The sequence below is a fragment of the Trachypithecus francoisi genome, unplaced genomic scaffold (assembly GCF_009764315.1).
Source record: "Trachypithecus francoisi isolate TF-2019V2 unplaced genomic scaffold, Tfra_2.0 Lachesis_group5, whole genome shotgun sequence".
Classification (NCBI taxonomy): Eukaryota; Metazoa; Chordata; class Mammalia; order Primates; family Cercopithecidae; genus Trachypithecus; species Trachypithecus francoisi.
Window position 1 is genome coordinate 26522441 of NW_022681470.1, and position 12231 is coordinate 26534671.

Sequence of the window (12231 nt, forward strand, 5' to 3'; positions counted from 1 at the left end):
CTCAGTGGCATGGATGGGGAGCTGGAAGGGGGATGGAGTGAGAAGATGATATTCTCCTGGAGTTTGGCTGTCCAGCAGTCGATCTCCTCACCAATCATCCCCAGCCTCTTGACGTTCAGATGCTCCTCTTCTCTCCTTCTCTGCCATGCTGTTCTATCATTCATCTGCCTGTCTCCCTCTGGAGCCTAGGGTTTGGGGTTTATATGGTACACAATAAGGGGCATGGCAGGTCAAAAGGGAACTTTTTAGGTGCAAAAAACAAGAATGCCTCTTCTCATTTAGGGCTATGGATTTTCAGGCTTAAAAGTGGGGCCTTTACCAGGGAACCTGTATTTCCCTGTCTTCTGTGCACATCAATGTAATCAAATACTGGGCTGATCCAGGATGTTTTTTTAGACCAATTATGGGTAAAATAATTTACATTCAGGTTTTTATATTTGGTTTTGTCATTTCTTTTTAAGCAATCGCTTAAAATATCTATCCGACAGTAATAGATGATAGCGAACGTAATTAAAATTACCAGAAACTTAAGAATCTCTAATGATTTCAACTGTAACTAAAGTTATTTCTCTTTATGTTGAACTATGTTAGGAGATAAGACACAAGAGTTTCTGAAGTATTTTGAGGGAGGGTATATAAATAATATTTTTTTCTTACTTTGGGAAAATGAAAGCTAGTCACAAAGTTAAACGAGTGGTTATTTTAATATTTAAAATACAGGCTTGAATGTGTTTTGTGTTAAAGTAAATAAAATGCAGAATATTCAAAACATCTGACCAGCCTTCCAAGAAAATGCATTTCTGAGGTATTTTCCATAGAGGTAAGAATCTTTTTGGTTCTTATTGTAAAAATCCTGGAGAATCTTGAACACAGCAAAGCAAACAGGATGCAGAATTTAATCTGTGGAAAGCTTAGGGAAGAAAAGCAAATCATTAAAAATTGTCTTCCTCTGAAGATTTTTAAAACACAAAGAGGGTAGAATAGCAATGATAATAAAAGAGCTTGCATAGAGATTAGTTAATGACAATTTGCTGTGCCACTGAGCTGACTGGATGTGTTCTGAATTTCTAGGCATTAGTCTACCTTTCCACACACATTCTCCCTTTAAAAAAATGCCCGCACACTGAATACTTTTTTCATGCAATTTAAAATAAGTACAGCATCCAATTTACAGAAATTCACGAGAAGTTATTTATCCTAAAATAGCAGAGATCTAGAAGAATTTTGAGCTCGAGGACATTTTAGACACACAGAAAGAAGAATCTGGACAAGTCTTGACCAGACATGACAGAATAGAAATTTTTTTTTTTTCCTATTTATCTCTTTGAATAAAATTTTCAGGATCTTGCAGTGGACAAGTTTGTTGTCTACACACTGTGAAGCATACTGATTTCTCCTCTGTAGTCTTAGGAAGATCTGAGAGGTGACTGAGCTGATTAAATGATCCGTGACCGCTCTACTGAGACCAGTACTAGAACTTTACTGGTGGAGACCTGCTGGAGGTTTGAGAGTAGACTTTGAAAATTACTAGAGCTACACAGATACTGTGTGGCTAACTGGATTATGTTTGGAGGCTTTCAGAACTATGCTGCTACTGCTGCAGTGTAGCCAGGACAGGCAGAGAACATCTAAGACTCTCGAATGGGGTGATAGGGACAGATTTTAGCAGCCATCTGACTTCACGCTCATTTTGATGCTTTCACTGCAGGGTGCAGTGTGCAGTGTGAGGTGGTGGGAGGCTCCACAGGAATACTTTCTTCTGTAGCCCTAGTAGTTCAAACTGTGCATTCACCTTGACAGATTCTTTTCTTGGCCAAAATTTAGTTAGGTCTCTGGGTTTTCTCTTATGCCTATCTGGGGACTTTTTTGTAAAATCCAGTTTTAGTAAAGAACTCTGCTAAGTCAGTTTAGCAAGAATCCCCACCTTAAAAGTCACTATCTGCCTCCCTGGTAATGTCTGGCTTATCTTCAGCAAGAATTCTGTTAGGTTCTGTTAGGTTAGAATCCTCCTTACCCTTGATGCTTCCTCTTAGTATTTTTTCATTCACTGACCCCTTGACCCACCTTGCTCCTTGGCTATAAATTCCCACTTGCCCATACTCTGCAGTTAAGCCTATTTTCTCTCCCCCACTGCAAAATCCCATTGCCATGGTCCCTATACCTATCTCAGTGGTAATGAATAAAGTCTGCCTTTCCACGCTTTAACAAATATCATTGAACCATTTTTTCTTTAACTATCTACTGCACAATGGGATTACTAAAACTTTATTCCATTTTACCATGCTGGATGTCCTCAGTGGAATGGCTCTTGTGAGCACCAAATCATTGCCAGAAGAAAAACCTATATCTTACAACCCCCTTCTACATGTGATGTATGTTACATCGTTGTTTTTTTTTTTTTTAATGTTGATCACTTTTTGTCCATTTTCCTATATCTTATCAGTTGGAAGACTGTGGAAGTTTGTAGTACTAAGCCACAAGATGACTAAGAAGAGTTGAAAAGGCAAGTGGGGCTAAAAACAGATTTTGTTTGACTTACCCCACCATTCCCCCTATCATGGAGCCAAATCTGCTTGGAGGAAGGAGCATCTTTATCTTTGTACTGTGAACCACACAGTCTAGCAGCAGCACAGCCAAGGCATTTGGGGTTTCATGAGACTAAGTACATGCAATTCTATTGTAAAGGCTTAACATATATACAATTGACCCTTGAACAACACGGATTTGAATTGCATGGTCAGTTATATACAGATTTTCTTCTACCTCTGCCACCTCTGAGACAGTAAGAGCAACCAATCCTCTTCCTTTTTCTCAGTCTACTCAAAGATACTTGAAGTCTACTTGAAGATGACAAGCACGAAGACATAGTAAATATATTTTCTCTTCCTCCTAATTTTTTAACACTTTCTTCTCTCTAGCTTAATTTATTGTAAGAATACAATCTATAATACCTATGACATACAAAAGAATTTATTGTAAGAATACAATCTATAATACATATGATATACAAAATATGTCTTAGATGACTCTTTATGTTATCTGTAAGGCTTCAGGTCAACAGTATGCTATTAGTGGTTAAGTTTTCGAGGAGTCAAAAATTGTATGTCGATTTTCAACTGCATGGGGGTGGGCACCCCATCCCCATGTTGTTCAAGGGTCAACATTACTGCCAAAGGCAAGCCTTTACATCCACTTTTTCCATCCCATCAGTAAATGGAAAAGGATAGCTCCAGTATACCTGCATCATATCTTTTTTTTTTTTTTTGCAGATCACAAATTGACCACTCACCTTGCTCTGTGAGGGGTAAAATGCCCCACTTTCTTTGGTAATATTTAAGTTACAAAGTTTTTCTTTGTCATTGTAATTTTTACATAGTTTCTTTCAAATAGGAAAAGCACTTTTGTTAGATAACCTCCCGTATAGATGATGACACTCCTTTTAAGGGCTATCTGAATTTTAATTCCTTGAAAAGGCAGAAATGGATTTCTAGTAGTTATAAATATACTATGGCTTCCCCCAACCATCCGGGCTATATAGAAGCTGCATCCCTCGACTGCAATAAAGGATTCTTACAAAGCACAGAGCAACTTCTCTCCTGGGCTGCACTAGTTATGATGGCAATTTTAAATGTGTACTTTCATCCAAAGAAAACCTTATTATCAACAATCACAATGCCATCATAAACATGGTATGAAAAATTCAAAATGTCCCGGCTAAAGTGGAGGCAAATAATCAAGTTCATGGAGTCTGAGTTTCCTTGCTATTCCTCTTTTTCAAATGACCATTTAGTAAGCATCTGAAGAAAATACTATGGAGGGCATTCAAAAGTGGAGATAGGTTTAATCTTCTCGAAAATCTCATTCTCTAGATGAAATGCTGATACTTATCCACCCCACAAACCCTACAGCAGATGTGTCACTGGGCATCACATTTGACACAGTGAAGTCACAACTCTTAGCACAGAGACAGTTCCATGAGTTTCTGAAACATGGACAGAACGTCATCTGTGGGACATGAAAACTGGAACTTAGAGGACAGGCACATCTGAGAAATGGGCAGAACACAGCACATACGTGACTAGGTTTTAGAAGCAAATTTACAAAATGCACTCTTCTTCATCCTAAATAATCTGCAACCAAAGCTTCCAAAAAAAGACAATTTAGGAATGCGGAAGTGAGGAGTTGGGAGGGGAATGGGATGAGAGAGAGTGGAGATTAATGGTGGGCAGAGCAAGGCCTAGAACTGAGTGGTTTCTTCACGTTCTGAACGGAGATTTGTATACCGTAAAGGTACAAACACCATTTTTAACAAAAGTGAGCAGGACTTCCTATCTGATTCAGAAAATAGGTGACTAAATAGTAAGAATTATTAAAAATAATAATTTCCACTTATACATAGGAAACTTGATAGGAACCAAGATAAATGCTTAACTCTTAATCTTCAAAGAACTCTGCTAGAGATATAGTATTATAACCTTGTTTTACAGATGGAGAAATTGAATTTTAACCGAAAGTATCATAACCCTTAAATGATTAAATTACACTGTTACATGAGAAAGCTATGTATCTGTTTTCTGGATTTGTAGCCATAATTTGTGTCCCAAGTCCCTTTTGCTGCCAGCTATCTTGGGTAGGTGTGTTCCCTTTGGGCTGTTTGATACCCCCAAATTTATCTTTTTTTTTTTTCCTTTTTCTTTTTTTTTGAGAGAGTCTTTCCCTGTTGCCTAGGCTGGAGTGCAGTGGCACAACCTTGGCTCACTGCAACCTCCGCCTCCTGGGTTTAAGCGATTCTCATGATTCTCCTGCCCCAGCCTCCCGAATAGCTGGGGTTAGAGGCATACACCACCAAGCCCACCTAATTTCGTATTTTTAGTAGACACAGGGTTTCTCTGTGTCTCGAAACAGGTTGGTCAGGGTGGTCTTGAACTCCTGACCTCAGGTGATCTGCCCACCTCGGCCTCCCCAAGTGCTAGGATTACAGGCGTGAGCCACCATGCCCGGCCCCAAATTTATCTTTAATGCCCCAAATTATCTAGTTCCCATGACTGGGCTTCTGCTTTGATCCTTTCTGCACTTGTTGAACCCTCTCCCTGGGAACTGAAATTGTCCTGAGCCCCTAGTTAGAGGCTGTGTCTCTGCTGTTCCTGAATGGGCCTCCTGGATGAGACCTCATTAAAAGTCTAATTCTCTCGGAGAATTGAGAGATACCTATTTGTCTCAAAATCATTGAAACTGATTATTGTATTATGATTATTGTATTATGAGTTCCTACCCAGTGATTTGTACCTCAATTCCCCAATCCAGCTGTCAAGGCCAATTTGTTCTACCTTATATAGTAGGTAAGTCTGGAATTGTAGCTGTGGCATTTTCAGTAATGGTACTCTAGGCTAATGGTCCCTATCCTTTTTGGCACCAGGGACCAGTTTCGTGGAAGATAATTTTTCCATGAAGGGCTGGGCAGGGGAGTGGTTTCAGGATGAAACTGTTCCAGCTCAGATCATCAGGCATGAGATTCTCACAAGGAGTGTGCAACCTAGATCCCTCACATGTGCAGTTCACAATAGGGTGTGCACTCCTATGAGAATCTAACGCTGATGCTGATCTGACAGGAGACAGAGCTCAGGCAGTAATACTCACTTGCTTACCACTCACCGCCTGCTGTGCAGCCCAGTTCCTAACAGACCACAGACCAGTACTGGTCCATGGCCTGGGCATCAGGGACCCCTGTTCCTAGGTATAAGCATCTGGCTGCTGTGTGTCTTCTGTGTAGCTATACCTGTGTGTATCTGATGAGATATAAATTATTTGATTATAAATTACTTTCTTCATATTAGAATTGTGAATATCACATATAATTAATTATATATAAACTAGGAATATACTTTTTAATAATGTATGTAAGTAAGTTTCCTTAACTATGACTTTCATCTAGAGTAGTAAGAGGGTGTTAAGAAATATTTGTGGGCCGGGCGCGGTGGCTCAAGCCTGTAATCCCAGCACTTTGGGAGGCCGAGATGGGCGGATCACGAGGTCAGGAGATCGAGACCATCCTGGCTAACACGGTGAAACCCCGTCTCTACTAAAAAATACAAAAATTTAGCCGGGTGAGGTGGCGGGCGCCTGTAGTCCCAGCTACTCGGGAGGCTGAGGCAGGAGAATGGCGTAAACCCGGGAGGCGGAGCTTGCAGTGAGCTGAGATCCGGCCACTGCACCACTCCAGCCCGGCAACAGAGCGAGACTCCGTCTCAAAAAAAAAAAAAAAAAAAAAAAAAAATATTTGTGATGAAAATAGGCATTGGTAGAGTTAAGACCACTGGATGATGAAAGAGCGTAAAGACTTTTAAGACTTCAGATTCTGGCTCAAGGTGAGAAATGTGATTGGGAGCAAATTAATTAACTTCTTGGAGTCTTATAGGGCATTTATGAATATTTAATGTTAAGATATATAAAGGTCTTCTGCCCTGTTTACACTAATGCTAAATACTGTTAGCTATTATGATCACTACTAAAATAGGGATAACATATACCTCATAAGGTTTTAAGTATTATGCAAGATGCTATACAAAGTACCTAGTTAACCGTAAATGTCCAGTAAATATCACATTTAATTGAATCCATGACGTCTGATTATTTTAGCTACTTCCAAGAAATAAAAAAATTCTGTCAATTTTACTGTTGTTATAGAGAGCAAGGCAGATCCCAATTCCCAATGAAGTAAAATGTGAAAATTTTTGCATTTGAATCAACAAAACACTTTCTCCTTTCTTTCCTACTATTTAACAACTGGTGAGAAGTCTATACTCCCCCAAATCTGGAATTCTCCTTTCTTTTTCTTTTTCCTCCTACCAAAACTGCAAGATCTCTTACTTGGCTATACGGAGTAAACCTCAAGTAGTACAAGTTCTCTGTATCACTTTTATACTCTATCACAGATTCCCTTTATTTCCTCAGCTCCATGTGAATTTAGTTAAATTCTCACCATTCTGATCCTTACTATACAAGGTAAATGAATATAAAAACAAAATGAAACAAAAACCTCTTCCTATTTACCTAAGCCCTTCAAACCTAATATTTAGTGATGTATATTAATGGCATAGTGATCTGATCAGACACTTCATGTGAACCAGGAACTAACGAAGAGCGGGAAGAAATTCACAGACTTGAGAGAAGAAATGGCAGGATTTCCTGGGTACAATTTCATGTAATGTCAAAGATGGTAAAAAGGTCAAATAGAATGAAGATGGAGAATACCAGAATTTGCTACAAAATGATTTCCCAGGAGATCTCATCAAATGCACAAGGATACTTTCTCAGTTTCACCTAGTGAGTACAAGATTGCTAACATAGCTCACTTATGATTTGGATAAACTAAACAAACATCAAAAATTCAGAAAAATTAATAGCAAGACAGAAATCAAACACTCAAATTTTTGGTCCTTCTGTTTATTTCATTGTGGTTACTCAGTGAACATTAACCCGGAGACTTAAAAGTTATTTCAATTATGAACCGCTTCAATCCTTCATCAATTATTTTGAGTATTCTGGTCTTAAAAACATCCCTTTCTTCTATAAACTTCTGAAAGAGGTGAACACCTCCACCTACACCAAAATAATGTGCTTTGCTAGCCAAAAGTACACGTCCATTTTTACTTAACAGTCTAAGGAAAGTCTGGTGCAAATTACTATAATAATCTGGGTTGTAAATGGTTTCTGAGGTGAGAATGAGATCATATTTTACAAAAAGTTTTTCACTGCTTAGTACAAGCTTACAAAACTCAGACCACTCACCAGAAAAAAATCGGCATTTATATAGTTCTTGTGTTACTTTTGGTTTCCTGCATCTTTTCAGATCCGGCTCATTTACATCATTTTCTTCATCTTCCAAAGTGGAGTTAGCTACTACATTAGCTAAAGTTACTTCATCAATCACCATACTGTTATAATCTTGAAAGTGAATTTCTTTGGCCCCTCCCTTGAATGCAGTTATACCCAGTAAACCTGATCCACAACCAAGATCCAAGACTTTTTTCCCGGCAAATTTCACTTTGGCCTTTGTGAAATAAGCCAGGAGGTCAAAGGTACATTCCCAGATTTTTAAGCCTCCTTCATAAACACCTGTAATCAGATCAGAGTGAGAAGAAAAGCTTTGTGAAACTATGTTTTCTCCAGGGAAGTTCTCTTTCAACAAGATGGTTCTCACCACTGAGAAGTTAACATGCTGGAAACCTGGTAATGTTTCTATGACTTTATTTTCTAACATCTTTAAATCTTTAGGCATAGCATGCTCTTTAGCAGCTCTCAAGGAGGGCTGTTTTCCATATGGCTCCAAGTTACTTGAATTGTAGGCTGCACTGAGTGGACTGTCTGTGTCTTGAGAGGGAGCTGCATTTTCCATTGACTTATGTTCCCACAAGTGACCCTGAGGCAAGTCAAATTGTTCTGCAGAACATTTTCTGTCCCTGTCTTCTCCTTTTTGACTTTCTGAGACTGACAGCTCTTTTGAGGAATCCAGGGTCAAAGCTCCATCTCCAGTGGGTGTTAATTCATTTTCCAGATGGTCTTCTATAGTGAAATTAAACTGAAAGGTCATCCTCTTATTAAATGCACACGATTGTTAAATTCAGATTCTTCAACTTCTGGATAGAATTTGATGACACACACAAACCTGCCTCAATTATTCAATTAATTTTGTTGGGCCCAATTTCTCTTTAGCAGCTTATACATGGTAACAAACATTTAGAGGTATTTCCAAATTACTTTTTAGACGTCTTTGGTCCTCTTTCCATGTAACTCTGGAAAGAAAAAAAAAAAACAGAAAGAAAATGATGATTAAAGCAAAATGGCACATTTCACTAAAGTGTAATATTAAACAGCCACTCCCAACCCCTCCCCGTCCCACCATACAGTTGCCTTTTCTAAAAAAGTTGTGGGGAAGAGAGAGAGAGAAAGAGATTTGGACGCTCATATACACCTTAAGGGTTCAAAAGTGGGAGAAGAAAATCAGCTATAAAAACAAACTGAAGAACAGCAGCAGCAACCACCACCACCTGGACAAACATAAAGTCCAAGATATTCAGACAGGACGGCCTAGCTACTTGCCGTCTTTCAGCTGTCTTGACTGTGTCCAACTATACTCACCCCCTAAGCTTGCAGAATAACTTCACTTCTGTCTTTTACAAAAGACGTACAATATTTTATTTTGATAAGCGGGCGTCCCTTTAAAAACATGCATAGGTATGGTCTGGTGTGTGTCAATTCATCCAAGACTTCACTCCAAACATTCAGTCGAGAACAGCAGCCCTAAGTGTATGGAAGTGGGGGTAATTTGGAAATAATTAGTAAAGACTCATTTGATGGCAGAGCAAACGCAAACTAGGGCAATGCAGTAGTTTGGAGAGACCTGTAGAAATCTGAAGCAACTTTATTGAGAATCTTCTATCCACTGCGCTAGACACGATACCATCTGCCTCTGTTTTTACAGTTCTGGCAAGTGGGATCTTTATTCCCTTTACACAAGATTTACAATTCGGGGGAGAGGAGGGTCACCCAGTCCAGCGGCTAGGAACGCGCCTCTTTTCTCTCCCACCACGCTGCAAGGCTTAGAGTCACTTCCGGCTGCAGGTCCCAGGACAAATCCGATCATAGAAGCGCAATCTCAAAACCCCATGGGTAGCAAATCTGGGGACTTCTGGCCCTCACCTCCCCATTTGAATGTAATGTTTACAATGATCCAGACCTGAGAATGCTAGCTTCCCGACGTGTCCCGGGATGGCTCGTCTGAAAAAGCTCACCTCACGGCGCCTCCTCTGGACCGAAATCGCGCACCAGCGAGTCGAGTCCTCCGGAGGCTAGAGAAGCCCGACTTTCTTTCCGGCCTTGAGGGACCCGGGTTCACCAAGAAACCAGCCGTCCTCCTCTCTATGGTTCTGGAGCCGGCGGGGAGAGCGCAAGGGTTGGCGGGACTGTGAGTTTCCGGTCTGGGCTGTGGCGGGACTGTGAGATTCCGGTCTGGGCTGTGGCGGGATTGGTTTGAAGGTGTGCTGTTTGACGAAAGTATGTCTCAGGAACGCGCAGTCCCGGCTAGCGCGGTTCCCCTGGAAGAATTAAGTAGCTGGCCAGAGGAGCTATGCCGCCGGGAACTGCCATCCGTCCTGCCCAGACTCCTCATATCCTTCCTTGGTTGTCACTTCCACCTAGAGAGGGGTGTGGGCGGGTCGCGAACCTTTCTCTTCTGTACCGTCAGACTCACCGTCAGGCTGGGTTATATTACCGCGGCCTGAACCCCCTCTTTTCTTAGTGGGATGAAAAGCGAGGGACTGGAGGGGAAGCGACAACCATGGTATATCTAAGGCTTTGGCCCTGGAAAGGCTCGCGGACGTGTTCTGACCTAAGGGTTTAGCAGTGAATGTGGCGGTTTCTTCCATTCCTTCTTTGAGTTTTTCTGTACTCGTTGCTTGCAATTAAGTGTAAATACTTTTGCTAGTGGGTAATGGGGGAGGCAAGGTCTCAGACCTGGGGTATGAGGATAGCTCTGGCTCTTAATAGGTTAAGATAAAGCGAGATACTCTGAGCTTTGGTCTCCCGTAAAAAGGGTAGTGAATATGAATAATGCCTTTCTTAGCGTTGTAAGAATTAAAGGACACAGTTCTGTGGTGTGAAATCTTTAAAAGATGTTCAGTAAATAATAATAATGTTCCTCCTTCCTCTCTCAGACCTGTTTTTCTTCTTCTTTTTTTTTTTTTTTTGAGGCAAGTTCTCACTCCTCTCGCCCGGGCTGGAGTCTTTTTCTGAAAGAGTTGCTTCCGCTTGTTGGCTTTTGACTGTGGGATTTGAGGCGCTTAGCGCCTTTTGTCATCCAGGTGCAACACATTCTTGATTGGTCTCATGCCTTTGTGGTTGTAAATGTGCCTGGAATCCTAGCCTTTTCGTGGTAACTCATATGTATATGTATCTTTTTCACAACTGTTGAGCCCACCTTTATACAATTACACTCCAAAAAAGTAACCTTCACTTGAGAGAGTCTCAACACTGCACAAATATTGTGCAGCTAAAGCCCCATATAATCACATAGAAGTCATTCACCTAGACATTAGCAAAATCTCAAAGTGCCAAGGCCCCCTTTTTTAGTTTTTGTGTAGATACAGAATTGCCGTCTTCAAGGAGTTTCAACTTGAAAACAAATAGCCACCCTAAAAACATTCAAAAACAAACTGCATGCATAATGTGTGTGAGACATGATGTTAGCCTTTGGGAGGGTAGAGACACGGAACATGTTTTCTCCCCTTCCCCACAAGCTTGTAGAGAGACTTCATTAAGTTGAAAGTCAACACTCCCACCTAGCTTTGCACTTCAAAGGACATATTCAAAAACGCCGGAACTTCTTCTAGTTTTCCTCATCTGAGTAAATGGTTTCACAAACTGAAACCTTGAATCCTGTCTCTCTCACACACCCGATCAATAAGTTCTATTGTTTCTGATTCCAAACTGTCTTGATCCATTTATTTCCATCCTCATTGCTACCACTCTGATTCCAAACCCCTATCATCTCTCACTTGGAGTATTAATAGTTTCCTTATTTCTACTCATAATTCATTATTACAAAAAAGCTCAGAGGGGAAAAACACAGATCACGTAATTTCCCTTTTTAAACCACTTTACCTTCAAGGCTCCAGGTGATCTAAGCCTTGCCCTTCTCTCATACCTAGTTAACTACACTCTATTCATGAATACATTAGGCTCACCTACCTCAGGATCTTTGTGCTCAGCCTGGTTCTCCCAGCCTTTTGCATATTTCATGTTTGTGTCTTGGCCCAAATGTCACCTCCTTAGAGGGGCTTTTTCAGAGCCTTCAATCTTAGGTAGTTCCCCCAAACCCAGTCTTACACTTGTATCACATTGACCTGTTCAGTTTTCTAAAAAGCACATTATCGTTAAAAGAAATGCTCTTGTTTGCTTTGTATATTTTCCACTTTTACACATTACGTTGCAAAGTTCATAAAAGCAGCAAGTTGATTTTCTTCACAGCGTTATCCTCAGCACCTAGAACAGTGCCTGACACATAGTAAGCATTCATTAAAGGGCTAAAAATATTTAATGTTTTAAAAATTCTTGGGAGTCTAATTAGACAATACTTTTTTTTCAGCTTATGGTAGTATTTTAGCTTCACTATTTTAACAAATGAAAAATTTGCAACAAATCTACAATGCCACTACCCCCCAAAATCATTTTCAT

The 12231-nt window shown here is 40.3% G+C and overlaps 2 protein-coding genes across 12 annotated transcripts in view; one reads left to right on the plus strand and one right to left on the minus strand.

Moving 5' to 3' along the window:
• Positions 1-7427: 7427 nt before the first annotated feature.
• On the minus strand, positions 7428-9922 carry METTL18 (methyltransferase like 18). Of its 3 annotated transcripts, none has more exons than XM_033199615.1 (2): positions 9792-9922; positions 7428-8792 (listed from the first exon to the last, which is right to left on the minus strand). In XM_033199615.1, exon 2 carries the CDS (start codon positions 8588-8590, stop codon positions 7472-7474), a length of 1119 nt encoding a protein of 372 aa, XP_033055506.1. In that variant the 5' UTR covers positions 8591-8792; positions 9792-9922; the 3' UTR covers positions 7428-7471. The 3 variants fall into 3 exon arrangements, with proteins under 3 accessions (XP_033055506.1, XP_033055505.1, XP_033055507.1); XM_033199614.1 differs by having other exon boundaries at positions 9737-9893; XM_033199616.1 differs by lacking the exon at positions 9792-9922 and adding an exon at positions 9139-9719.
• CUNH1orf112 (chromosome unknown C1orf112 homolog) overlaps positions 9885-12231 on the plus strand; it is a 66038-nt gene continuing 63691 nt past the window's right edge. For 7 of the 9 annotated variants that reach the window (XR_004434305.1, XR_004434304.1, XR_004434306.1 and 4 more), the window contains exon 1: positions 9999-10166. Coding sequence is in view for 4 of the 9 variants with exons in the window: in XM_033199597.1 (XP_033055488.1) it covers positions 10056-10166 (111 nt within the window). In the remaining 5 variants the exon portion in view is untranslated. Of the gene's footprint in view, positions 9965-9998; positions 10167-12231 lie in introns of those variants that run through there. The other 2 variants (XM_033199600.1, XM_033199599.1) reach the window with 2 other exon arrangements.

What these genes read in the sequence shown, in the direction of transcription:
- METTL18 (XM_033199615.1), bottom strand. Translation starts at nt 8,590, where the DNA reads ATGACCTTTCAGTTTAATTTCACTATAGAAGACCATCTGGAAAATGAA.